Source organism: Loa loa, assembly GCF_000183805.2.
Source record: "Loa loa unplaced genomic scaffold supercont3.53, whole genome shotgun sequence".
NCBI lineage: Eukaryota > Metazoa > Nematoda > Chromadorea > Rhabditida > Onchocercidae > Loa > Loa loa.
Window position 1 is genome coordinate 257537 of NW_018108233.1, and position 27584 is coordinate 285120.

Here is a 27584-nt window from a genome sequence, read left to right on the forward strand (position 1 = left end):
TATATATAATCGTGATTTCAAAGGAGCAGCCGTTCGGTTTCATTCGTTATTTCCTTTTTGATTCTTCTTTTTCTCTTTAATATATCTGAACTAATGGTATTCATCAATAACCAGAGCAATATAATAATGTGGAGTAATAAGGTCTGCTGCATTTTTTGGATTTGGCATCGTTAACGTACTACTTTGAGACGGTATTGCGTGCGATTATTGCCTTAACAAACGAGCTCAAACGAACAAAGATTTTATATTTTCAGGATTTTATTGGTTTGTTGGAAATGTCCTTATAATTTATTGTCTTACTGCTGTCCAGAACAAGACATGAGTATTAAATTAATGAAGCAACGCTGGCTATTGGAAGAAGTGGATGAAAAAATGGATTCAACTGACATAGTAAGCCAATTTTAACAATTAACTTATTTGGAACGACGGGTTTTCACAAATCCTATTAATGATAGTTGTAAATAAAGAAAGATAGGAAAACCTATGTTTTAAATGCAAAAACACGATGAACCGGTACGAAATTTTGGGGAAGCACGTTTCCTTGCAAAGCGATAATATTATCGCTGAAGATGAAGAGTTGTCTCCCGATCCGTTAGTGGTATTAGTTATTATTTGATGTATAATGTAAATTAAGGTATATAAACATCAGGCTGTATTTCAAATTTATAACATAATGTTATGTTTTGGTATTTTTGTAAGAAGTTTGTTTCTTGAATCTATCTGTGTGATATAAACATTTTGAGATTCTACAATGCAGTTTAAATCAATGATAACTTTTGTACTTCGGCATTTTAGAAAAGGATAAAATTTTTCTTTGTTATGCAATCTATCAGTCAGAAAAGAATATGCCAGCATAGTGTTTTTTGAATAAGTTAATATTAAGTGGTTAAAAGTAACTGGTCCATGATTCCTTACTGAGGTAGAGGTAATGTTAAAATTTTGCCTTTGGTTTTGGCACAAACTTTAATTAACAGGAATAAAGTATGTAGCAGATATGTGTTAGCAGTAACTCCTACGTGCACATAATTAAGAATAGTCAACTAAGTTAGTTATTGATATTCTTTCGTACTAGAATTTGTCCCCAGATTTTTAGAAGTCTTGATTTCAAGACCTTTTTTAGGTCGATATGGATGTCGACGAAAAGGACGAATATGAAATTATTTCGGAGATGGGAAAACCCGCAAATTTTCTCACACAAAGAGATGTGGAGAATGAAGAGCCGGCGACGACTGGAATCAGTGTGCACATTCAGGAAAATGTTACGAGTTTGGAAGTGAAAAGGCCTTCGAGATGGGATGTTGGAGCACCATTTTGTATACAATTAAATGATGCTGTGGCGTCGAGTTCAAGTGAAACCATTGCGAAGAAATGCACTACTAGTTTGGATGAGGGGAGCGATGGAGATTATAACAAAACGATTAGTGAAAATGATAAGGAGAAGATTTTTACAAATGAAGCGGCTACGTTAAAGATTGTTAGTACGAAAATGAAAAAATATACTAAAAGTACTGACATATCCATCGCAGCGCAACATGGATATAACCAAAGTAATAATTGTGCTGACTTATCACTGGATAAAATAGCACTTCCTTGTGACCCTTGCGATATAGCTTTACCGCCCGAACCATCTAAACTAGGTAGTAGTGCTGATTGTGCACTTTTATCTCGCACTGCGGAGGATAAGCTTGCTTCCGAAGCCACTTCAGACAAAGGAAAAGTGGTAATTAAATGGAAGTTCACGAAAACCCCAAAAGAACTTCCTACCGGAGATGTGAAGATTTGGGAACCGGAGGTTGAGACACGTGAATTGCCGAAATTATATTCTGAAGAACAACCAAAGTCGACACTGAGATGTGGAGAACCTTCACTGGATTCAAGAATTGTTGGAAGCTTGGATTCTGATATAGGAAAAAATGCATTCCGCGCCGGGTCTTTATTTCAGCACTCCGCAGACCTTGGAGAAATGGCCCTACCACTATGCATTCCAGAGCCGAAACCAAGTGTTCAATCACGAGATGGTGCTACTTCGTCATCTGAACAGGACCACTCAGATTATGTAATGCATAAAATGCAGTTTTTGGAAAATCAGTATGTAAAGCAAAAGACAACGCAGCAAAAAGTAAGAGAAAAGCAGCCAACATCAAACAAAATTCTAGTATCGAACTGCAGTAATGTTTCGGAAACCGTACTGTCTTGTTCAAAGCTTCAATGCAATTACGATTTGGAAACGAATTCGCTAGCTTTGATGAATGATGAAACTGAGATAGCCACAGAAACGAGTGTTCAAAGGACAGTCAAACCGTGGTTTGCATTGGATTTTCCGCAGGAAGTTCACTTAAAAGAAGCGAAATTACCGTCAGAATCAGTGTCTTTCCTTCAGCAACAGTGGAGGCTGAATGCTTCCAAAATTGAAACAAATGGTGAAGAATCTTCCTTATCTTCTGCTTCATCAGCAACATCAATTTCCACGTATTCCTTCAATTCTACCCCTAAAACACTTCCTTCATCAGATCTTGATATTTTACGAATTGTTGAAGGACGAAAACAGATCCCGGAAACCGTTGATACTGCAAATATAGCTGCTGATTCGGCCAATGACGAGCCGTTACTATCAGAAGCTGCATTGGCCCTGGATGAGAATGAAGAAAAATTGGAAGTATCAACGCTGAAAATTTCCCCTATATTGCTAAAGCCAGCCAGTCAACCTGGACAATATGAACATTTGGATGAAAATATTATACTCTGTGATGAAAACCTAATTAAAGAGGCTAAGGTAGGTAAATTTCAGTTTAGGCCAGAGTTGCTTCAAAACTTAGGTGGGGCTGCATCCAATATTTCCGTCATACTAATTCATTTACTTGAAAATTAAACTGTACTATTTCTATTTTGTAAACAATGAGGGGATTTCGAGAAAGACAATCATTTGCTACAGGTTGTGCGTTGTTTTTGTGAACCGACATTGGCGGAAATAGCAGAAGGTCGTGGTTGCAGTTCCGGTTGCATTAATCGAGAGCTCTATACGGAATGTGGATCACGATGTCCAAGTGGAGTGGGGTGCGCCAATAGGCGGTTTCATAATGTTGGTCATATAGCATACTAAATTTTTTGTTGGTTGAACGTTTTGATCCTGGATAAAATTTTTAAGTAAGGTAAAGTCTTCCATGCCTGATATTTCCAGAAACAATATGCGAAAGTGGAAGTATTCAATGCAGGTGTAAAAGGTTGGGGATTGAGAGCTGCGGAACCACTTGAGCCGTATGTTTTACCAGATTCTTTTAGTAAGCATTATTTCTGTCATATCAGTAGAAATGCTGGAGGTTTATTCCTTGCTAGATCAGAATTAAAAACATGTTTGAATCCCTGTTTCACATTCTGCAAAATATTGCACTTTCTGTCCGGTTAGAGTAATGGTTCCCAACTGGTGGTACGCGAAGGCGATGACGAAGTGAGTAGAGAACTGGCGAGGTTGTTCGGGGTGGGGGGGGGGGTTATTTTTTCCAATTTTTTATAAACGATTGAGTTAAAGTTTCTCATTAAAGTTTATTTCCTTAACAGAATATATTATTTTTGAACTTTTACTTCCTACTACGGACAAAAAAGCTAAAGCGGTTCCTGGTCAAGAAAAGATTGGGAACCACTAGATTAGAGTATTCCAGGTAAGATGATGGATCTTTCATTTTTATTTTTGTCGTTCCTATTTGGTTTCTGAAGTTGTTTTCTAAAATTTCCAGTGGCCGTTTCATCATTGAATACATTGGCGAGGTTATTGATGCAGAGGAAATGATACGTCGTGGAAGAAGGTTTTTTTTTTCTTTTCTGAAATATGACCATTGCGGAAAATAAAGGAAATCATATAGTACTTTCAAAGTCCAGAGAGACTTTCTGGGTTTCCAGGTATGGTAAAGATCCAAAACATGTGCATCACTATCTTATGGCGCTAAAGAACGGTGCTGTGATAGATGCAACAGCGAAAGGAAATGTTTCACGATTCATAAATCATTCTTGTGATCCGAATTGTGAAAGTCAAAAGGTATGTGTTGTTTTTTTATGATGGTTTATATTGCGATTCATTCAGTTATAATCTATTTCTCTTTTATTTACCTTAAAAGAAAGAACTGTTGGTTCCAAAGAGACAGTGAAATTTTTTTTGAACAGTTGTAAAATTCCAACTTGAATCTCTCTTTGCTTTGAAATACCTGTTAGCGAAATTCTAGTAGTATTAGAACATTACGAATTGTCTTTTTAAATTACAGTTGTCGAGTACCGAAGTGCAGTGCCAAAGTTGGTGAGTTTTCCTGAAATGCGCTTGCTATGGATTCTGCGAAAAGACGATCGAAATAATATGCTGAAATGCACAAGAGTATCGAGACAACTGTAATTTATCAAGATAACTTTTGAAATGAGTAGGTGTAAATTAGTCACAGGTGTCTAGTTATGATGTCAGAGTTTTTTTGTGGGATTACTGCTTTTTTTTACCCGAAAAATCCATTTTACCTTTCAACATAATATTTTGTGCGTTAGCTTACGTCGTATCACAACTTCATAAGTTCAACTTTAAATGAGAATTTTCACGTGTTGGTTACCACTTGCTGGTTCAGTCTCACCAGAACTTTTTACTTACTCCTTGATAATTTCATGGAAAAGAAATAAGGATGAGACTTTTGTGGTAAAGAGACGAGTAATCTTAATTGCCAGTGTTGCAAATTTGAGTCAAAAGTTCTCTGATAAGCTACAGTTATAGTTCTTTGTGAACTCATTTTACAATTCGGATTGTGATTTGTTTAGATAGATATGTTAAACAGGCAGTAGGTTTTTGATTAGTGTTTACGATTAGCTTTGATAAAGTACTTTATGAAAATTTATTGTAAAAAAGATTCCAGTGGACAGTTGATCGCCAGTTAAGAGTTGGTTTCTTCGTGATCAAACCAATTGCTTTGGGAGAAGAAATCGTTTTTGACTATCAGCTTGAGCGCTACGGGTAATTTATTTCATGTCTCGTATCGTAATCACCAAATCCTATCAGCAGTGTGGAGTACCTTATTAGAGGATTATCGCAAGTTAGAAAGGCTAGATTTCATTTCACATCTCTGCGTAATGTTGTAGAAAGTTGTTTTGGCTGTACAGTAACTATGTTCTGCGATGAAGTGGTCATTCTGAAATGAATCTTATTTGGGCAAATAATCTAATGGGTATTGGAATTAGAACATTTTTTTAGTTCTTCAGGATAAGTATACGATGATTAAAATGCGAGTTAAATTATTGAAAGCTGATTGAATTTAGCCGAAAAGCACAACGATGCTTCTGTGGTGCTGCAAATTGTCGAGGCCGAATAGGTGATGACAGTGAAAGCGAAGAAGAAGAGGACAAAATCAGTGATGAAGCCGAAGTTGAAGAAAGTGGAGCGGATGATGAACTTTCATTAACTAAGCCCAAGTTGAAATCAGAAAAAAGGAAAAAAGTTCACGCACTGCGAGAAACAAGAAAAGGCAGCCATCAGCTCAACGTTGTAATAAGGTGATTTTCTAGTATACTTCATTATATCATATATCTCGGTTTTCAGTGGATTCTTCGACATTATGAACATATAGTGACATATTTTCAGGCAATAGTGAATGCTTTATCGCGAGGACCGCCTCGAAATCGTACTCAAGTTCGTGATCTTGTCAGATTAATGATACAAGTAGAACAAGCACCACAACGTTCGTCCTTAATACAGTGTATCCGATTTGCTCATCCTGATGTACTACGGCTTTTCATCCAAGAAAGTGGTACGTTGTTGATCATACTTCGAAACGAATTCTATTTTCATACATTGTCGAGCTGCATTTATAAGATTTTGTTGTTTCATGTTTTTAATCCAAAAATCGGAGCATATTCATAAAACATAATTAAAGCTTGACACTTGCAGGTCTGAGACTTTTATACGTTTTCTTAGCTACCAATTACCCGATCGATGATGAGCATTCTGTTCTGCAATTGCAAATCAAATCACTTGATTTGCTGGACGTTATGCCTATTGTGAATAAAAATCAAGTTATCGATAGTCATCTAGCTTCAACTGTGGAAAAAATTGCTAACAAAGTGAGTCTTCAATTCCTGTTTTTTATTTTTCTGATATTTCTCTTTTTTCTATGTAAGTTCTATACACTTTTGTTTACATACCTAATAGAATCATCCATTTTACAGAGAGGTCCTATGGATGAAATTGTGGAAGATGTCATGAGGAGATTAGTAGATGTAGTCTGTTGTGATATACCTTCCACTTCGAAGTACTCAGCCTTAACAGTATTAAAAGATTCGGATCCTGTAATAGAACGTTTGCACTACGAGATGGTTACAAAAGCTGCGAAATTGATGGGAAAGGTTGGTCATATGAAATATTCCGGTGTGTTATATATATGTATTCTTTTTTTGGATTTATTTCTAAATTGTGTATTTTCCTTAAAAGTAACATATATGAGTTGAAGTGGAGAAATTTGCGCGAAGAATATCGAATCCCACGTCGGGAACGTACAGCTCCTGTTTCAACTCAACATGATATCAGTCGTTATGTGCGGGTAGGTTTCCGTTTTTTCCATTTCTTAAAGTTTGTTGCTTTTTCCTTAGCTAAGTTCGAAAATTCATATTTTTGTGCTTTTATGTGTACTACGCAGTTACATATATCTTGCTTCTAATTTAGAAGACTGATGAAGATGAAAAGAACAAACGAGTTATAGTAGACAAGAAGGATGACGGCAGTACACTGTGGAGGTTAAGTGGATTTGGACCACCACCCAAAAAGCGATGTTTTGACCGACGTCGTCTCCCCAAAAGTGATTTTTTTTTTTTTTGAATCGTTAGTAAAACATAAAATCTGTAATTACTTGAGCAGCATTGTCACATTTCAAAGAATTCATCACTTCATATGACTTTAAATTTTGTCATTTGGTCTTATAAGATCCAGATAGGTTAGTTTTAAAGACAGAGGTTTTCTAGAATAATGAAGTTTGATATGTTTTAGCCGACCTACCAATTTTCGTCAAAGATTTGACGCATCTTGAAAACGAAGATTTCAAGCAGTCACCAATAGCTGTAACTGATTTATCACGCGTTAACGAAGATGATGAGGGAGAGAACAGACCAAAGAAGCGTCGTTCGCGATTTGATGTTGTTGGTGAAAGAAATCCAAGCTCAATGTATGAATTGTATGCTACAGATTGTGATTTCTACGCTCCTCCACCGCCAAAGCTTCTTCCAGAAGCTTTATTTGCTGCCGGTTTACCAGATTCAATAAATTTTTCATACAGTGAACATTCATTCCCGGAATTTTTCGACTGGAACACCGTATATGCAAAATATGATCCATCCTCTGCTGCTTATCAACAGTTTATTGACTATTATCAACAGCAGCAGTATTCTATGATGGGAATGGTACCGTGTCCACTAACACCTCAGGTGATCCATATTGATCTTTTGTCAGTAGTGGGACGCTCATCCCAATCTTTAAAATTCACTCAAGTAATTTTGTTTTTGAACTTTTAATTTTATGTAATTAAATCAGTCTTTGCAGAATACGGCAGAAATGACGAATATCTTAGAAGCACCCTCTCCACCACCGCCCAAACGACCTAAAACACCAGAAGAAAATCCAAATATGCTTGTAATTGGTCCGATCGATATAGAAAACCCGACAGACGAAGATATCGAAATGGTCGAGAAAGTTAGTTTTTTTTTTTTTTTTAAAAAACTAGACTTTCAATATATGTGGATCCATACTAACAGTTGATAAAATTACTTCAGCATTTGATAGCGCTCAAGGCGAAACGAACTGAAATCAGAAGACGTTCACAGGAAGCAGAAAAGAAGGCTGCACAAGAATCAAGTGACATGAGTGGTGTTCCTCCACCTCCTCCACCTTCACAAACTAAACAGTCGTTGTGGATACAGGCTACGACGGAGGAAGGAGCTGTTTATTATTACAATAAAGAAACCAGGTGAAATAGTTATTATTATTGTTAGCTGTTACCTAGTTTATGGTACTAATATTTATAACAGCTCCAATTTTTTTGCCAAGTCGTGATTCTTGCCTTCCTTACTTACAAAGAGTGACCTTTGAATCCATTAGCGGTGTCAATAGATTTTTGATGGAGAATGCCTTTATTTCACATTTTTCAACGCCGTATATATATGGTGTACTACAACTACAATTTCTAATATTTATCGACGACCAGTATAGCGATGAAAAGTACGATATGCAGAAATCAAGATTCACAGATTTCTTTAAACTATAATTTTGTCGTTATGTATATAGTCTTTTTCAGGGAATCCGTTTGGACTTTGCCTGATGAATCTGAAGGTGGAAATGCTTCAGCTGACACTACAACGGATCGTATTGATACGCGTGCAACATTCAAAGTTGAGATAGTGAAATATGTTGGCGGCATGTTGGAACCAATTCGAAAGCTGAAATTTGCATCTGCTGATGATTACAAATATGTTTTACGGAAAGTAAAGCTGATTTGAATTTTTAGACAGAATTGTCAACTTTGAGAACTAAACTTGCTATTGGAACTTACCTTAGATCTACATGGTCTCCATTTTCTTGTTCTATATAGCTGAATAATCGAAACGAGTGTTAACTGATATATACGGTGGAAAAGTGCGATTATTTACAGAGAAATATTTGCATGCTGAGGAGAATGGAGTTCACTTAAAATTCCTATCTGTTCTTGTCCGGTTGTTTTAGCACAGCCTGATGAAGCGGTTCTTCCATGTTTTCAGTAACGGATGGCATTCTGCTCCGCTTTAACTTTAGCAGTGTTTTGTTGATCTTTTAAAAACGTAAATTAATGAAATGGTTTTTTTTCCATAAAATTCTTAATGCAAACTGCATGGTGTGAAAATTACATGGAGCAGTTTTTTACTCATGTTGACGTGTTCATGAGAAATGATGGTATTGATGCTTTCAGATTTATTTTGATTTTGCAGCTGACGCATACGATATTAGAGAAAGAGCTAAAACGAGTCGGTGAAACAGAGCTTAAGGTCACAGAATCAGTACGGGATAAAGCACGGAAATTCGTGGCGGAATATTTGGCACGGCTTGGTGATGGCCAGTACTCACGAAAAAATAAAATCCACAACTCCTATTGATAATATTTGAGGTATTTATTATGTAGAATGGATCGTCAGATTATATTAAGCATAAATTAAAATTTATTTATGCAAAAATCACTGTACCGTCCTTTACGTCCATTTCATAACTTCCTGAAGAAAGAGTATTCACGGACTTCTTGGAATCCACTTTCGGTTTAGCGCTCAGACCTGTTTTAACAGTATTATTTGCATTCAAAATATTTTGCTTCTCTGAGTGCGTGTATGTGTTTATGTTGGAGCTGTAAAGCCCGGTGTGGTAGTCAGTCATACCTCTGTCATTCGGTTCACATTGTTATTTCATTTCTGAACAATTTCCTGTTTCATTTTCCATTCATTTTCGTTTTCGTATGGTGTTTTCTGGCATTTTTTTCATCCGAACTGCCTGACAACTTTCAAATGGTTCTTCAGATTTAACATTCATCTTGATGCGGAGACCGATAGTATATTCTCATAATTTTCTAATAACTTCAGCGTGTTATTACCATAATTCAATTTCTCTTGTGATGCTTACTGCTGTAATGATACGACTGCATACTGGGCTAAACTACCAAAGAAAAGCTTTTCGTACCTCTATTAAAATCAAGTCAATGCAGTGTATAACGTTTCCATACAATAATTTGTATACAATAACTTGCTATTGAGGAATGTAGCAACAAAAGTGAGAGAAAGCAGAATTAAAGAGGGCAAAGATAGGCAAGAATTCTGCGGCCGCTTTGTTTCCATTTCATTCAGAAAATTTATTTGAGTTTCAACTATTTTCTCCTGTGTGCAAGTTAAATTTTCATATATGCGCGCGGTAATAAATGCAACTTTAGGTGAAATATTTGAATTTTCAGTACTGCTTGTCATTGTTTCATTCGTTCATCGTCTACTCTTCATGCACTGTACAATGACGAGGTAATACAGTGATCTTGCATTTTTCTTCATTGTTGGATTCATTTTATTAAATAAATGTTGGTTTTTTCCGCTTTATCTGCTTAGACAAATTTTTTTCAGGGTTATGTTTCCGCTTCTAACTCTGCTTTTTTAAGCTTACTTTTGCGGATATTATTAGTAGTGAATATTAGTCCAATTTCTTGCCCGGCAAAAGAACTTCGTGGCAAACTTTGTGAACAGAGTTCCGAAGTTCGTAATTTTTCGAAATGATTATTCTACTAACTCAAAGCTTATGCCTCCTTAGTATACAACCATTTGCATATTCACTTCTGTCGAGGAAGGAGGGAAGGTACGAAATGAATAAATATTCAGCGAAATAAGCCATTTCGTATCGTGCCTTCTCTCCTGAAGGATTCCAATATTACGAGAATTTTTGCGTGTCATCAGTTGGGTGTCAAATCCACATAAATTTCTAAAGATTTCAATACTTTTACAGCCATTTGTATATAGTAACGAATTGTTTATGAATCGGGTGAAAATACATCGTATTTTCCCAAGAAACAGTTTCTATGTAAGGGTATTATTGGATTGGAAAGAGAGTGTGGATGACCGAAAGTTGCGCTCTGTTTTATGTCGAGCACTGGTCAATTTGAGAGCATATCCTTTAGATATTGCTACATTTACAGATCTCAAAAATATCCGAGGTAATCCACTTTACTTTTTTCTCAGTCTTGCTCTCTGATTACAATGCCTTGTCGAATGGTAGGCATTAAAGAAGTAACCACAGACACAATTGCAGTGGTAGCAGCGATAGTCGTGATCGGAAGATGCACGTCAAATTCGTAGAAATTAAGAATAGGAATGATGAAATTATGATTAAAAGCCGGTCGGTCCTCTAATATTTATTGGCGTGATAATCATAAGTGGGCGCTGTTCTCAACTCATAAATTAGTAGTTATCGGAACGAATTCATTAGCGGTCATTTAATGTTCAGCTGTTCCAGGTATAGGTGATAAAATAGCTCGAAAGCTTGAAGAAGCATGGAATATATTTTGTTCACAAAATTTGGCTGTACCAAATTTGAAACAGATCCATCAGATGAAAAAGGGGGAATTCTTACAATTCCTCAACCTTTCAAATTTCCTGGAAAAGAAATCTGAGCCGCCTCAAACCACGGAAGCATTGTCCACGGATGCTGTTGTGTCCGCGGATATTGATCTCGCCAAATCAAGGAATGCAAAACACTTGTCTCAGTGTGTGGATCTTCAGAATGTGAAGCCAAGTCGTAACTATATACGTAAACGTCTTATAAGAACTGCTCAACCATTACAGTTATCGAAAAAAGTAGCGTTAGAAAGCGAAAGTACTAACAGTCCATCCATGACCATAAATGAACCGTACTGTGAACAGGTACAAGTTATTCGAAGGCCTCGTGCATTGAATGTTAAGATGGTAGACTATGAAACTGACGACGCTGAACTAATTAGTCCTGTTGCCGATGATGATAAAATGGAACAAGTTTGCACTGTACCACAGGAATGTGATGATAGTATTATTTATCATCCGTCTGCATTTAGTACTGCTCAAGTATGATCTCATTTTCCAATTCCATTTATGTTAAGATGGTATCTGTTCACTGCTTTTAAAGTTCAAAAAGATTGTGTAGTATTCATTAACTACAAGTCGATTTTTTTTCAGATAGTGTTGATTATTGACAACCGAGAAAGTGCCAATACGAGGAAATTGCAGCAAATGTGTCGCTTCTTTCAGGAAAAGGTAGTGGTAAGCTCCGTTTGACAGTTGGTCGTAAGAATTTGAAGACTGCATGAATTTCCATTGTCCGTGGGATTGATTTCGTAAACCTTTTCCTTTCTGAACTATCACCTCTAGATATCATCATTACTATCCACTTCTTCAACTCCAAATTTCTTGCTTAAACAAAATATGTAGTGGTGGATTTGCCGCCAAATACTCGGCAATTAAATTTCAACCTAAAATCCTTGTAGTTGTTGTATGAAATTGAGCACCAGAAATTTACTAAAAGTATTACATTTAGGGGGTTTTTTACGAGTTGCGTTCATTATCTATTGGTGATTACCTGTGGATTATGCGTATGTGTGATGGCACGGAGATGGTGCTTGATACTATTGTTGAACGTAAGACACTTAACGATCTGTGGTCTAGTATAATGCAAAAAAGGTTATGAGCACTTCATTGATTTCGTGAAGTTGAGAATGTTTTAGAAGAAAACTACATCTTTCTCCTTATCATCATATCATTTGTAATTCCAGATACGAAGAGCAGAAACAACGTTTAGTATCAATTGGTATTCCGAACATAGTTTATATCTTGGAAGGATCCATAGCTTCTGTGCCTGCTCTTGAACAGGCGCTCGTTACTACTCATATAGAAAATCGGTACTTCCTAATAATTTTAATTGACTTTGTTACCAAACTGTTGTGTATATTACTCGGGGTGAATTGCAGGTTTTTGGTTTATCGCACCAACGATGTGGAACATACATCACTTGTCTTATCTAAAATTGCGGAGCGACTAATAAGAAAAGCAACTACCCAGGAGGTTAGCTTTACCTTTTGAATTTCGTTAGCTTGCTCTTTACAATTCATAGTGCGATGTGTAGATGGAGAAAATAGCAAAGCAGAGACCGGCAAAACTTCTGACGAAAGCTTTTTCCTTTTCAGCTCACAGGAATGAGTTTTGAGAAATTCCAAAAAACATCGAAAAAAACCCAGTGTCGCAGCGTCAAAGATGTTTTTTTGCGACAGCTTGTAGTATGCCCACAAATCAGCATCCAGAAAGCATCACTTATTATTGATCGGTTTCCATGCTTTGCAGCACTAACAGTTTTTTACACCTCACTTCCAAAAGAGCAACGGGCAACAGCTTTGTTCGAAAATTTCCTGGGTATAACCAAAGGTGCCAGCGCACATATGGCGAAATTTTATTCCGAAGCTGCTTAGACTCCGTGTTTTTTCAATTTCAACTCTGAATTTGTAGATTCCCAAAAAAAAAAAAGACACAAAACAAATATTATTATAGTGATAATATATCAAGTCAATATAGCTTCATTACGAACATACTCTCCGAGATCCGCTTGATGTAATACAACAACAGATGTTAGACCAGCGCGTCTACATTCCGCAGTACTCTGAATCAACAAATTATTAACAATGAGATTGTCTCACGATCTACTTTTAGTTTTGATTTCCTTTCAAATGAGTTTGACAGACGAATTGAAATCGAAGTCTAGGCTTGAACTTTTTTCAAAAGTCAGGTTGAAATACAAACTAGAGCAGACTTCAACACAGCGACTGCGAAACGGTTGCTGTGACTTCTCAAGTTGTTTGTCGCAAGCTAATGTATATTCAGTAAATTCGACAGCTCATATTATACGAAGACAGGAACTTTGCTTTGATTTCGAAAAAGAAATTTGAAAAAAATCCATTGTGCCTTAGCTGTAACTCCAAATCCGAGTGGCAAATCATTCATATTATACACAACAACTCCTTGGTGCGATCCAGCACTTTCTGTCATTCGATTCATTCCCGATTTCAGTACATTGTTACCGTATAAGAATTGTTGCTCTGCACTCGGTTTCACCCAAATTTTACACTAAAAAAAACCATAAATTTCTTGAAAATACTCACTTGATCAGGTCTAAAAGGCCTGTCAAATATGGTACTCTTATAATCAGAGAAAAAAACATATCTCCCTGAGTTACGCTTAGACTCGTCTAGCTTAGGAAAACAAACATGGTGTTATTCTACGCGTCCCAGTCCTAATTTTTTGAAGGCCACCAATTACACTTCAATTTAATTTTTTAAAGATGTACTTTAGCATAAGGTGCTATGTAGTCAAGCGCAGTGATATGCATTCGAAACTTCTTCGTCTTCGTGAACTTGCCAAGACATGTACCGAAGCTGAGCAATGGTTCCCGCGACACGCAAGCTGCTTTCCGCATCAGCTTCTCAGTGCAATAATATACTCGATCCTTCAAACTTTTGCATATTTTATAATTAGTTACACTAGTTACACTAGTTTAAAACACACCTTATGTAACCTGAAACAGTAGGCAGCATCTCCTCGCTCAACCAGTGATCTGGTATGGTCGCCAATATAATGCGCTAACTTTCTGAAAACAATTTCTGCTTCATCATCCGATAATGGTCGCATCCTGGAAATTACTGTAATTGATGTGATCAAAGGATGTTTAAGCTGATAAACACTACCTATCCACCGAACAATTTCGAAAACGAAGAGAATCCAAAAATGTAAGTGTTTACTTCGGGAAAAAGAAATTACATGAGTGGTGAGCACGGCCAATTATTTCACCCGGTGATATTCAAAACAATTTATTCATAAAACCAGTTTAACAATTCAAAACAGCGTGGGAATTGGGATAGGAGAAATATTACAATGGAAATTGAGTGGATGGAAAGTGATATGGATAAAAATTTTCCTAATTGAAGACAATAATGAAGACCTACTCGATTGAAAATTCATTGATTCGAAATCGAGACAATTGCACAATACAGAATGTCGACAAAGTACGAAAAGTCAGATCATGTAATTCACATATTAATGAGTGACAAGAAACATGAAGAGATCACAGCATTTTAGATCATCAGTGCCATTGATTGTCACATAAGAAAGTTAATTAGTTAATGTTACTAATTCTCATCTAAACAAACTATATTAATCTGTGAAAGCAGTGAAGAATCAGCAATCATTTTATGGGCTGTTGCTTTATCAACCAGCAATTGATATGACGAAGATTTCAGTTTCAAAATTGACTGTGACTCAAGCAATGATAATGCTTCCTGTATTTCATCCACTTCAAGTGCTGGGAGTAGTAGAAGTTCACATAGTTTCTTATAAGTCGACAAGAGACAACCTTTAAACAAAAATCATTAGTACACTTTAAAAATAATGACTTAACGAGAGATTACGAAAATAGAATGATGCAATACCCAGTTATTACTATGAAATTAAAACTTTGTAAATAGAAACATTTTACTAAGCAAATCTGACTTAACTACTTTTAACTTAACTAAATTACTTAACTTTTAACTTGACTACCTAACTACTCTTAACTACTTTCAACTACTTTTCTATGACTAAGAGAAAAAAAGTAGATGAAATACACTGGTCATTCACTGAAAAGTAGAGGGAGCACAGGAGGCATAATATGATTGACAGGCCATCTCTCGTAAAACAGTGCACAAACGATCTTTCGCAGAAAAAGCTATACCAAGAAAAGAGAATCGGGAATGGTTAATTTTCCACAAGCATATTTCAGTCAGACCGAAACAACTCACTATGAATCGGACAATGTTGGGAGTGTACGAAGTCTCGTAAAATATTAAACTGGTTAATGTAACAGTTAATATTTCTTAATAATTCTAAAGCAATATCACAGTACTTTACACACATGTAGTTGTTCATTCACATTTTACCATTTCATTAAAATTCACTGTCAACTGTAGTAGAGGAATAGAAATATACCAAAAAACAAAAATTAAAGTTGTGTAAACCTTTTTCAACTATGATGGAGGAATTTTCACCAGTGAGACGAAGCATCGTTGCCAAAAGGATTTTTTGCTGTAGAGGTATTTTCGATTGCAGCAATGGAGAACCATAAACACTACTTAGCGTTCCAAAGACATTTCGACAAGTATTTCTATTTGATAGATGTATCGAAAGTGAACTAAAATTGCAAAAAAAAGCAGTGGAAGAAAAATCAGAACTAATATTTTCGAGAAAATTTACTGAAGGAAAAATATCTACCGTCGCGCAATTTGTATTGCTTTTCGCGCATCTCCTGTTATCGCAGCCACTTTTCGAGCGCAAAGTTCGATCATATTCCCACCATCATTAGTTTCCTGATAATTAAACTGGTTTCAAATGCAGAAAAAGTAAAGCATTTTAAAATGGTTCTAAAATGGTAGTGTTTTGTAATTTTTTGTCATCATTACATTATAAATATATAGGCATATCAATTAATGCCAAAGAACACATCATCTTTTTATTGTCATCGGAATGATAATTCTGATTCAAATATAACACTATTCCAAGGAATCTTCCGACAATAACGTATGAGTAGTGAAGTAAAACAAGAAAGACTTTCATAACGTCGCATTGGGTTTGGACATGTGAAAACAACCGTTATATTTGCTGTGTACTTATCGATTTCTTTGAGAGAATGAACATAATGAAAATCGCCGTTATATTTATTACTATGCACTTACCAATTTCTTTGACAATATAAACTGTAATTGGACTTCAGTGTATGGAGCAAAAACGATCAGTTCTGGTACAGATTTCAATTTATGCTTCAACAATTCCATCATATCTAAAGTGTTAGCAATACCTAAAATAAATTTTATTCCAGTTTATAATCAGTTCAGATTCAAAGTGATGGCAATGAATTTGGAAAAAGAACATCAAAATATGCCTCTATGATAACCAAAACAAAGTAATGTGCTGTAGTTTTTCCAATAACTGTTCAAAATTACTAGATAGACGAATTTACCAAGCATGAAAAGATGCGTTTTAAGAGAAATTGGAGCTGTTTTAGAAAATGCGTACATCACAATTTCAAACAAACAAGAATAATCGGACGAGGAGAGCTATTTTTATATCCATCAGTTCAAAGTAAGATAATTGCTGGGATACTTACCGATAAGTGAAATATTCTCATAAAGGACAGGCCATTGGAACATCGAACAAACAAAATTACGATCTTTCGGTATTATGTAATCTATTTCGTCGAGCACGAGAATACTAAAAGCTGATCAAAGTGACTAATTTAACGTCTAACATAGAGACATACTAAGAATTAACAATCTTTATTAGTTGTATCAAAATAGTTCCAATAACAGAAACTTTTCCAAAAAATGACAAATGATTTTACAAATCATAAGGCACTCACGTATGTTTGCTCATTTTGGCAAGCATTTTGTGAAACTCCGTAAATAATTTTTTTACAGAAAGCCCTTTGTTCGATTTACCATAATCGTTTAACACTGCGATTAATATATCCCGTTCAGTATTTTCCGAAGCACAGTTAATATATATAGAATGAACACTGAAGAAGTTTATGACAGCTTACGAAAACAATCATGAATTCAGTCAATTTTAGAACTGAATAACCCGTCAATTACTAATTCTGTACTTAGTATCACAACATGAAGAACGGTGTACACTCTGGCACTTAAACTTCTCTTCAACCAGTAGCCAGCGCAATAAAAAGTAGGTGAACATCACAAGAGAGATATTGTCATTGGGAGAAAATAATATATAAAAGCACTACAATAAAATTACAACAAGCTTCACCTGTGCTGTGACAACATATGTTGTAGGACTGTTTTAACAACCAAGGTTTTACCAGTGCCTGGTGGTCCGGATACGAAGACTGATATAGGACACTGACTGACTATGCCTTCATGGAGAAGCTTTTCCAGCAAAGCCACTTCCTTTTCCCGGCCATATAAAATCTCCGAAATATCTTTAAAATTCAATCAGATGATTCAACATGACAATCTCTGGCATAACTGATGGATTTATAAAAATTTAAAGAATACTGATACTCGTTGGAATATAACACTGACTATTCTCAGGAACTGAGTTCTCAATATCATCTTTGTGCGGTACCGATTCACTCTTGAAGCGTTTACTATTGCTCGAGGGTTGTTCGGATGCATATTTGAGTCTTTTTCTTCTTTTCACCATCTTAAAACAGTTCATCAAGCAAGAAGAAAAGTTAAAAATCCACAATTAATCGAATGATGCAGTTCCTCTCGCTTTGCTTCCACAATGCTACGATTCGAACAGATGGACACCAAAACGCTCACTGCTACGTCGCAAATTAAGCTCCCCACGATCTACGCCGATGGAAAAAAGCTCAACTGACGTTGGCTGGAAAACATCAGGACCTCCTAATATGATTGACTATGGAAACAAACACTAATCAAACACCTCGTATAGTATCGCACTCCCAGAGTGAAATGTAGCACTGTTAATATCTAATGGTCACATCAGGATCAGTCGATGAATATATCAATCCTCGGACGCTTTTGAGCTGACATTTGGTGTTAACGTTCATTAAGGGTTAGAAATGAATGTACTAATATCCCCAGCAGTTATCAATAAATCATGCGAGAGATGTAAGCATTCGTTTGTCCTTATCAGCTCCCTTCTACAAAGAATAGAGTGCTAATATAGCGGTAAAAGTGCATATCAATTGAGGAGTGACGCTGGCAAAATGACAAGGTGACGAAGTGTGACCCGGGATGAAGGAATGTTGAATAGGGTGATATTGTTAGCTGTCAACATGCAGTCAAGTAAGCATGCAGGTGGGCAAGCTTAAATACTAAAAGCATATATGCGGTAAACATGAAAGAGATGTGTATGCTGCAATTGCAGCTTTGATGGCTGCCATAAGGGTGCACCTAGTTATGCTGTCTCATGTCGACCGGTCGATCGATGAATGGGGATCGATCACCAACATCTGGTGAGTAGTAGAGACAGCAGTATAGCATATGTGCATGTACACTGATCGATTGGTGGGTGACGGAGACTAGTTAATAGGATGACTGCTGTTGCTCTTTGCTCTGCTTGATGGTTGCAGGCGCCAGCTGACTGCAGTCCTTCTGTCTAGTGTACGTCCTTCGAACCTGCAACAATGTTATGTCTTTGCGGATGCTCGAGGCGAGGCTTGGTTGCTTATCGCTCCATTGTGATGTGCCCTTTCTCACAATTTATGCAGAAAAATGCGGGAGAACAGGACATGGCATATGTTTCTTGCCGTCCTCTCTTGCGTAACTCGTTATGATATCATATCACCATCAATGTACCATCCTGTTCACGGTTGTCAATGATGATTATAAATTATGTGATTTCAGATAGCTAACATAGGAGCTTTGTTGAATTTGAAGGAAGGACGGAAGAGGAGAAGTCCCTCCTCGGAGGGGCTGCAGCGAGATTATTCCACCATCAGTACGAGCGAACAGCAACAGCAGGATGAGGCTACTGATATACCAGTCATTTGCAGCACTCCCGAAACTGAAGCATTTCGTCATGTTTATCCAGTCATTGATGCCGATTCGTACGTTTTTACTTTTATTATTCTTACATCGTCCGCTGTTTTCAGGATAATCCACCGTGTAAAAGATGTAGGAGCGACAGATGGACTTCTGCACAGTTACTCATTTTCTAACTTGCTTACCGAGACTAACAGGTCTTCCTGTTTCTTTCTGTCTATCTGTCTACATCTTTCACTGCCACCCTGTTTCAGGCTTAGCTGGTGATACATCTAATATGCAGTTGTCTGTTGTTGTCTACTATCGTATTTCATAATTTTCATGCACAAAAGAATTCTTTTCAATGCAGATATAAATGAAATGAAATGTAATCAAGTATCAGTAGTTCGTTTTCGGAAGGGGAGAGGGAAGAAAGGGTAGTATAACATGAAGCTATGTTTCTTTTGGCTTTGATACTCAGCCAGTTTATAAATTCTCAGCTTACGGACAAATGTTATCAAAAAAATCTTATTTTCCATCATTGGGGAAAAAGTTCAAATCAAATTGAACTTGCACTTATTTTGTGACTCACCTTAATATAATAAAACTACACTGCAGAATATTTTTGTTACGACACCTACCGCCGCTCAGTGATGAAATGCGTTACCGATGTCCAGCATTGCCACTCCGGACGCGCTCAACGCCAGAATTCTCCCTAGTCCTCGATTTGGTCAGTTTCCCTGTAGACGATATTCCTCAGCAAGTTTTGTGACGTCACTTTGTTAATATAGAGTTTGAAGTTTGACAAGTTTACGTAACACCTCGGAAACGTCAGTTTAACGATACTAAAGCTCTTAAAATAAAGAATCGACAAATAACAAATCTGTAAACAACGAATAAACAACGTTTAATTTATAGAAAAATAATGTATTCCAGGATGAGACATTGGTACATTGCAGCTTAACCGAACTACCCGATGCTTCTTTAACTTTTCCGGTGCATTTTCAGGAAAATACCTATCAAGTAAGTAAAAAGTATATCTCTACATTGCTCATTAGATTAGTCATATAACTCATACAATTCTAAACATTCTAAAAAACATTTTCGCCTTTTAAAACTTTTTGTGTCTCTTTGGACAAGTATTTAGTCACAACTAAATTTAAACATATAATCCTTACTTTAGAAATGACACGACTGATTACGAAGTTTGCGTTAAAATACTACAAAAATACTGAGAAAACCTTATTCCTTGACAGAAGAAAAAATGCGTTAAGCATGTGTTGTTAAGCGTTATGCAATACGAAAAACATGAATATAGATACCTCTCTCAATTTCTAGCAAATGCAAAGTATACCAATGAACTAAATCACAACTGGTTATTCAGGCGTAGCACTGAGACATATCTCTACACATGACCCCCTACTGTTCGACTGTTCTGCAGGCTCCGAAAATTGTAACCACATTCACCGTTCATATTATTCACGAAAAGGACTATTACATTTTGTTGCTTCCTCTTTTGGTTCATTACTATGCATATAGCAGAATTAGAAAAGCACTGTGTTTTTTGATTGCGACAAATATAGTAACCCTTGGAGACAAAATGCATCAAAAGTAGTGCGAAATGATTATTATTACTAATAACAAATAATGGCATTCGATTTTGTTAAAGTCGGAGTCTTTGAAAGGGCGCTTTCAAGTAAGTCCTCAAAAGTAGTTTCATATCTAAACTTGAAAATTCTTACTACTTCTAAATTTTGTATTCTACGTTAAAGGTTTACGTCCGTGTACGGCCACATCTACAAGAATTTTTGGAACGATTGTCGCGCTCATTTGAAATCATATTATTCACAGCAAGTAAACGTATTTATGCTGATAAACTCTTGGTAAACTATTTAAGGATCTGAAACAATGTATAAGCATTTCGTAGTTTTGAGGTTTTCTTCGGACTTCAAAAGAGATATAAAACAACCAGCCGTAAATAATTTAAAGTCTTTTATACCCTACTGTTGACATTAATCGTCAAAAAGGAAATGCTTCTATGAAGTTTGATATCAATTAAAAAAAAAAAAAAAAAAACAAAAGGAAGTAATATCCTTAAGACTGAGCCCATATTGGTGATTTCCTTACGTAATAAATATGATCGCAAATGAGATTGGTGGAGGTAAAGGCATATCTGTATTTGGTTTACTTAATAATGAGCACAAAATGGATTACCCACCACAAGAAGAATCATGCAAATTATGAAATGTTTTAAATTGTGCCATTTTAGGTCATATTTTGTAAAACTTTACGACTGCACCTCATATTTTTACAGAATCTGCTCGATCCCGGGAAACGATTAATACGTCATCGACTGTTCCGAGAGCACTGTGTATTCGTATATGGGAATTATATCAAAGATTTGACCATTCTGGGTAGGGATCTGTCGAAAACAATAATTATCGACAATTCCTTGCAGTCATTTGCATATCAAATTGATAACGGTATACCTATCGAAAGTTGGTTTTTTCAACAGGACGATCAGGAATTACTGAAACTAATACCGTTTCTGGAGCAAATTACCAACCAGGTAACAAACTTAGGCTAACAAATTATTACTAGTCTTAGGTACAGCAAGTTTTTGGCCGATAATCAGGTGATTTTTGCGATATGTTGCTTAGCGAACATAAGAAATGAACATATTTTAATGTCCATTTCGTTTAATTTGTAGGAAGATATTCTTGATGCTATGTAATTAGGAACGAAGGACTGCTGAAATACCTCACATTTTGGCTAAAAAAAATTAGTTCTTTCAGAAAAACGATGTGCGTCATATATTGCGAGCAAGGTATCGAATACGTGACCTACTGCCTCCTCTCCCGTACTGTGATATAGCATGATAAATGTGGTAGGATACGATTGTATATAATTGTTCATATGGAATCACTCCTCGTAATAGATCTTTGTAGAATTCTGCAAAAACTTTGAAAATTCCGTTTCTTATAAACCTTTCATGATTCATCTCCCTGTCAATATTAACACAGTAGTTTATTCAAAGGATTCTGATTAAGACCGATATTGCTAACAATATGTACATAATCTAGTCTTTTTTTGAACTAAATACTCCGGCAGTTTGAAGTACAATTTATTTACTGTGAAACACATAACGATCTTTTCACACTTGAAAATACGACGAATTTAATACCGTTCATCAGCAAGTAGTTCAGCATTATTAGGTGAGTTAGTCTTAAAAATTAAGGCGAAAGTTGACAAACACAAAACACTAAATGTGGATATCGTGAGTGGACATCGCGATATACATCAAAACAAGCACAGTGACGAATCATCATGAAAAGCACCTAAACACAATATCAGGTCATCGTGGCTAGACACACTGTCAGCCCACCCTAATAAGTCCATCAACTCCCTTGAAGACCCAATAACGATCTTGAAGACCTAATAACCAGAGACTTTCACCTCCCACCAAATGCGGCCCCATCCCGTGTGCAGGGGCTATGATGCCCTTGGACGGATCAAGTTCACCAATGAACCATTCCTTTTCTCGACAAAGTGGTAGCAATCGATAGTTTGTTGGTAAGAGTCATGTATGTACAGAATCACGCGACAAATACTTTAGCTTAAGCATGAAGATGTCAAAGATTGGCCAATTTCATACAGTAATCACTCTAGTCGCATAATATTCAGACCAATTAAGGAAGTAAAGTAAATGTGAAGCCGATTGCAGCAGTTAACATTCGTCATATTGTCCTTCAGGTAAGATTTCTTTGCCCACAACGAATACTCATTGTATCGCTCCTAGTTAGGTAAAGTGTGGATAGATGGATGGCTAATAAAGATAGCTAGCTTGTTTTTCCTTCACAACTGTGCCATTATTCACATTACTTTTGACAGGAGCTGAGCAAAGAATCGAACATGGCCTACTCGTATGACATAGAAAACAGTCACGGGTAAGAAACGCTTCAGAGTCATTACTGCTTATAAAAAACGTTAAAAGTACTAGTGATTCGAACGAACTGTTAAAGTTCACCTGTTTATTATGATTCACTGGAGCGGTGGTAATATAAAATTTCCAAATTTTTGCAGTAGAGTAGTAAAGGTTAGGGAAAAGGTCATGTCAGTGTATTCGGACTCTAACCAGCTAAGTCAGCTGCGTAAACTTCAGAGGAGATCCTTCTGCATTAATGCACTTTTGGCTGCGTTTGTTCTACCATATGAAAAATTGAACAATGAAGTGCAAAAGTAAGATGAAATTCAGCGCAGTTATAGTATTGTTGGTGACATAATTGCTCGAACATCATTCCTTATGGAGAGGCTCATGATGATATCTCCTGCCAATTCATTTCAAACCGTTCGATTTTTGTGCAGTCTGCGGAACAACATTTTGTCTCAGAAAAGAAAATTTGTTGGTTCAGCAAAATTTCCTGAAAACTGAATTTTCAGAGACTGATGGAGTATGGTCTTCCGGTATTGGAAGAAATCAGCCCTTATCGCTGCAATTGTATTCTTCTCATTTCTTTTTTCGCTGTACTACTTGCCATCCAGTGACGACAGCTTCTTCAGGTCATTATTATGTTTCTATACATTAAATTAATTACGAAAACTCGGATTATGTTACGGTCCGGCCTGTAATATCTCCTTGCACGAATTTGGCTATTTCATCGCAGAAGTGTGTTAGGAATGCGAAACTTCCAACAAAACATGACGACATCATACCATATATTAATCTAATAAGTTTGGATGAAGTGCTACAGTCTGACAAGGAGATAAACTCGAATGCAAATATTCAAAGTGCAGCGTAGGCGATTTTAAATGAATTCGGCTTCCTTTGCTCTTGCTTGGCTTAGTCTTCTGTTATTGGAAGAACTGGGTTTTTTCTTGTTAACCTTATAATTTCAGTACTCTTTATATTTTCGAGAACCCAAAGAACACTTCATTTTTTTTCAGATCTGGGCGACTGTTCAGAAGTGACAGGAGTCGTTTTTTGACTCAGGTTCGACAGGATAAATTTGAATTAAAGAGGCCTCAATTTGCCGGAGAAGCGGGCAAGGTGGAAGATGAATCTGACACCATATCTGCTGACCGTCGTCAATTCATAGTTAATGTATAAATTTTACAAATTGTCAGGTTCTGAGACAGTTGCTTGAAACTATGGCAAGCGAGTTAGAAGCAAGGAAATACAAGACACCACAAATTTTTGTTTTTGCTGGAAAAGCAAAAAATTGAATAAAGCTTATAATGAATGATGGTCATCAGTATTCTGCTATACATGAACTTAGCAAAATTGACGAAAGAGCTTTATATCGTGATCCATAATATCTGATGAAAATTATTGAATTTGGTAGTATTTGATAAATTGAATTTTGGTAGTATTTGATGAATATTTGATGACAGTAATTCATCAAAAGGTCTAATTCATCCACGGTAGTTTTTGGGCCTACTTCACTTGAGCTCGTAGAATTCTCAACTGTATTTTTGGTTTTTTTGGTGCTCCCGGAAACACGTCTCATAGTGCCTTGAGACTTTTCATCATGTTACTGCTTTTTGAATTAGATTCCTAAAAGCTGGTTTTTTGGTAAATCACACAAGTTAGTGAAACATTACTAAATATACATATTTTGCCGAAAAATCTCATTTTTTCGTCCACATGTTCTATATAATTGTAGTTTTTTGATGCGAATAGCACAACAAGAGATATCGTTTTCCAGCCCAAAATCATAAATTTCCGACTATTTCAGAGTACTGCAAGTCAAGTAAATTATTAATTTGATTTTCTTAATTTCTTTGTTCTTTAAAACTTTCATGGTGGAAGTTGTCTAGCATACATCGACTTTTAGAAGAAGGGAATTTCTATCATAATTTACTCCAGTCCTACAGAAAAAGTTAAGATTGGGCATATTTATCGTTTACCCTTTGATTAATGTAAATCGTTTTGCATTGGATTTAAAAATTATGATTTAACTTCCCTCTGTTATCTCATGTTTCTTATTGCAGATGACTAAATTTGCTTGGAAAAATTATCGGAAATATGCATGGGGTTTCAACGAATTGAAACCTTTATCACGCTCTGAGCATAGTGCATCAGTGTTTGGAAGTGGAAAATTGGGTGCAACTATTGTGGATGCGCTTGACACTTTGTATATTATGGGACTAAAAAAGGAATATGAGGAAGGCCGAAATTGGGTGGAAAACTTTTTCGATCTAAAGGTTTCCGTAAGTTTTCTTTCTTTTGTTTTTGTTTTGAATGAGTTCTGTGATTCATCTGAGACATCTGTGTTAGGAAATGTAGCATTTTATTTGTAAAACTTAAGGACAAGAAATAAACGTGGTTAATTTCTAAACAAGCCGTAAGCATTTTTCCCTCCAAATGTTATTTCAAAACAATATGTCGTGGCTAAAGAGAGTAAACATTTTGAGACAGGTTCTCGCAACTGCTCTTTAAAAATTATTACTCCAAAGTAACTTGAAACGATTAGTAATGGAAAAGCAAACATGAGAACTGAGGTACTCCTACGACCTTAGTGCTGTTTTTCCTGAACTAACACTAAAAATTCAAGGACAAAAGTAATTAGATGTTTCTCAGAATTTGTTGGACCACTGAGTCTTTTGAGGAAGTTTATTCACGGTCATAACTGTTGCAAAGCCAAGTTGCACTGAATTCCCGGATACTTACGATTACGGTGATATATGCTACTGGTGCTGTCGAAGCTTCGAATCCTGATTGGAAAAAATTCATGTATTTTAGAAAATTAGGGAAAAGGTATTACTGAAAGTGGGGTCGTTGTAAAGTAAGTTGTCATTGTATTATATCAAATTAAAAGGAAAATCATTATTGCAGACCTGATTTGTTTTATAATTGTCCATTCTAAATCCTTTTCTATTTTCAGACAGCTGATATATCTGTTTTCGAGACGAATATCCGTTTTATTGGGGGTTTGTTGGCTACTTATGCGTTAACTGAAGATAAGGTAATTTTGTCATTTTACACTGATCTCATTTCCGGTGTCTGGACCAAAGAATATGAGTAATGCAGCGATGGATTTTTTCCTTCTGAAAAGATTCCAATAGATTGTCATTTTTTGGCCACTTAGTTCTATCTTCCTGCTTCATCAGCAGTGTTAGCTACCGTTTTGTCCACTGGTGTAGTTTGAAAGCTGCTCTGTTTCAATCTATCCAGCAATGGTTGTGATATGCAGGGGTGATCACTACTGTGTCAGTGAAGTTCACATATACTGATTTTTTTACAGATGTACATACAAAAAGCAATTAATGTTGCAAACATATTGTTACCAGCTTTTGAGACACCAACTGGTATACCTCACGCACTAGTTAATCCTCTTTCGGGCCAATCACATAATTGGGGTTGGGCTAATGGCGGTTTTTCAATATTGTCGGAATTCGGTTCCTTGCAGTTGGAATTAGGTTATTTATCTCAACTCACTCAGAACTTCATTTACTCTAATAAGGTTCGTTTTTAAATACTGATGTTTTGCTTTTATGAACTGATTTGTTGGTGTAATGTATACATTTTTGAAGTGAAAATCATAAGTTCGAATTCAAGGAATGGTTGTAATTGTATATTGAGTGTGTAAATTATACGTCGCATTGATACAGTTACCATTCTTCGTGTACTACTTGTATTATTTTCTGGAAAAGATTGTTAAGGACATCCTTGAACAGCTAGACATTTTATGATCCAAAATTTTTCTTTAACTGTTCTTTGAAAGTTAGCAAATCATTTAATGTTTATTGATCCTTCGTTCAGTTGCACTGTCTTGATCACATTTTGCTTTTTCATTTCGATTTGCAGATTGCACGCATACGAGAAGTAGTACTTTCTATAAGGACGGAAGATGGTCTTTTCCCGAATTATTTGCATCCGAGATCCGGAAAGTGGGGTCCCAGTAAGTTTTCCTCATAAAGTGCGTTCAGGTTATTTTCGAAGTGGCTGTCCTTTTCAAGATTATCGGCCACTCAGTGTAACTCATCATTCCATTATAACGCAATTGCATGCAGTTACATTCATACATCACCTCACTAAAGAGGTGACGACTTGACTACATTTCTTCTGATCCGTTCTCATAATATACTGTTATGTGCTACTGTAATTCAAAACCGTGCTTTCGTTCAGAGCATGTCTCAGTTGGTGCATTGGGCGATAGTTTCTATGAATATCTTTTGAAATCATGGCTTAGATCAGGTAAAAATGATGCAGTTTACAAAGAAATGTATGATGCAGCGTTAGCAGCAATCAAGAAATATTTGTTACGTTATTCAAGGCAAAGTCATCTGGCATATTTTATTGGTAACTGTTGGCTTCTTTCGACCTGTTTTTTCTTCATTCAAAAACAATTAAAGTTCGCCAAGTTAAATAGTTACAGTGTACTGTACTACCAAGCAATAATTAATCACTTGCATCAGAAAATAGAGTAAAACTGTTTGTAGTTCCCACTGTTCTTGTTCTTCACATGTTATACAGCACTGTGTCTTGCATGTTGGAAATAAAAAAAAAAAACAAAGAAAAAAAAAACAGAG

At 36.1% G+C, this 27584-nt stretch overlaps 6 protein-coding genes across 8 annotated transcripts in view; 4 read left to right on the top strand and 2 right to left on the bottom strand.

The window, feature by feature from the left end:
* Positions 1-1126: 1126 nt before the first annotated feature.
* Positions 1127-9132, top strand: LOAG_03647 (hypothetical protein; the record flags this gene model as incomplete). Its single annotated transcript, XM_003139184.1, has 17 exons — positions 1127-2773; positions 2933-3079; positions 3179-3255; positions 3732-3800; positions 3895-4030; positions 4881-4978; positions 5281-5506; positions 5603-5768; positions 5909-6081; positions 6187-6363; positions 6468-6557; positions 6680-6812; positions 7001-7434; positions 7550-7699; positions 7780-7973; positions 8301-8487; positions 8968-9132. 17 exons carry the CDS (start codon positions 1127-1129, stop codon positions 9130-9132), a joined length of 4269 nt encoding a protein of 1422 aa, XP_003139232.1.
* A 1402-nt stretch (positions 9133-10534) lies between these two features.
* On the top strand, positions 10535-12992 carry LOAG_03648 (ERCC4 domain-containing protein; the record flags this gene model as incomplete). Its single annotated transcript, XM_003139185.1, has 7 exons — positions 10535-10715; positions 11015-11598; positions 11710-11787; positions 12068-12210; positions 12303-12428; positions 12498-12591; positions 12714-12992. The coding sequence occupies 7 exons, from the start codon at positions 10535-10537 to the stop codon at positions 12990-12992; spliced, it is 1485 nt and encodes a 494-aa protein (XP_003139233.1).
* Positions 12993-13081: 89 nt separating this feature from the next.
* LOAG_03649 (60S ribosome subunit biogenesis protein NIP7) lies at positions 13082-14205 on the bottom strand (the record flags this gene model as incomplete). Its single annotated transcript, XM_003139186.1, has 4 exons — positions 13082-13180; positions 13483-13644; positions 13865-14023; positions 14083-14205. The coding sequence occupies 4 exons, from the start codon at positions 14203-14205 to the stop codon at positions 13082-13084; spliced, it is 543 nt and encodes a 180-aa protein (XP_003139234.1).
* Positions 14206-14702: 497 nt separating this feature from the next.
* On the bottom strand, positions 14703-17763 carry LOAG_03650 (hypothetical protein; the record flags this gene model as incomplete). The annotated part of the gene is made up of 8 exons (XM_003139187.1): positions 14703-14926; positions 15567-15739; positions 15820-15914; positions 16281-16402; positions 16712-16815; positions 16964-17119; positions 17368-17539; positions 17643-17763. 8 exons carry the CDS (start codon positions 17761-17763, stop codon positions 14703-14705), a joined length of 1167 nt encoding a protein of 388 aa, XP_003139235.1.
* Positions 17764-18605: 842 nt separating this feature from the next.
* Positions 18606-22051, top strand: LOAG_03651 (SCP small domain phosphatase). The gene is made up of 7 exons (XM_020446383.1): positions 18606-18829; positions 18936-19138; positions 19671-19782; positions 19989-20075; positions 20825-20935; positions 21367-21621; positions 21848-22051. Exons 1-7 carry the CDS (start codon positions 18716-18718, stop codon positions 21929-21931), a joined length of 966 nt encoding a protein of 321 aa, XP_020303268.1. The 5' UTR covers positions 18606-18715; the 3' UTR covers positions 21932-22051.
* Positions 22052-22607: 556 nt separating this feature from the next.
* The window catches only part of LOAG_17253 (alpha mannosidase I), a 6681-nt gene continuing 1704 nt past the window's right edge, over positions 22608-27584 (top strand). Inside the window, exons 1-9 of one of the 3 annotated variants that reach the window (XM_020449912.1) lie at positions 22608-22805; positions 22944-22999; positions 23493-23612; positions 23997-24153; positions 25044-25262; positions 25937-26017; positions 26297-26515; positions 26860-26953; positions 27181-27354. In XM_020449912.1, the coding sequence (XP_020306502.1) occupies positions 23506-23612; positions 23997-24153; positions 25044-25262; positions 25937-26017; positions 26297-26515; positions 26860-26953; positions 27181-27354 (1051 nt within the window). In that variant the 5' untranslated portion in view covers positions 22608-22805; positions 22944-22999; positions 23493-23505. Of the gene's footprint in view, positions 22806-22943; positions 23000-23492; positions 23613-23996; positions 24154-24717; positions 24803-25043; positions 25263-25936; positions 26018-26296; positions 26516-26859; positions 26954-27180; positions 27355-27584 lie in introns of those variants that run through there. The other 2 variants (XM_020449913.1, XM_020449914.1) reach the window with 2 other exon arrangements.

Coding starts and splice junctions, on each gene's coding strand:
- LOAG_03651 (XM_020446383.1), top strand. CDS start 18,716: ATGTTATGTCTTTGCGGATGCTCGAGGCGAGGCTTGGTTGCTTATCGC. Junction 19,783..19,988: donor TCTCCCTAGTCCTCGATTTG/GTCAGTTTCCCT, acceptor AATGTATTCCAG/GATGAGACATTGGTACATTG. Junction 20,936..21,366: donor TTTATGCTGATAAACTCTTG/GTAAACTATTTA, acceptor ATATTTTTACAG/AATCTGCTCGATCCCGGGAA.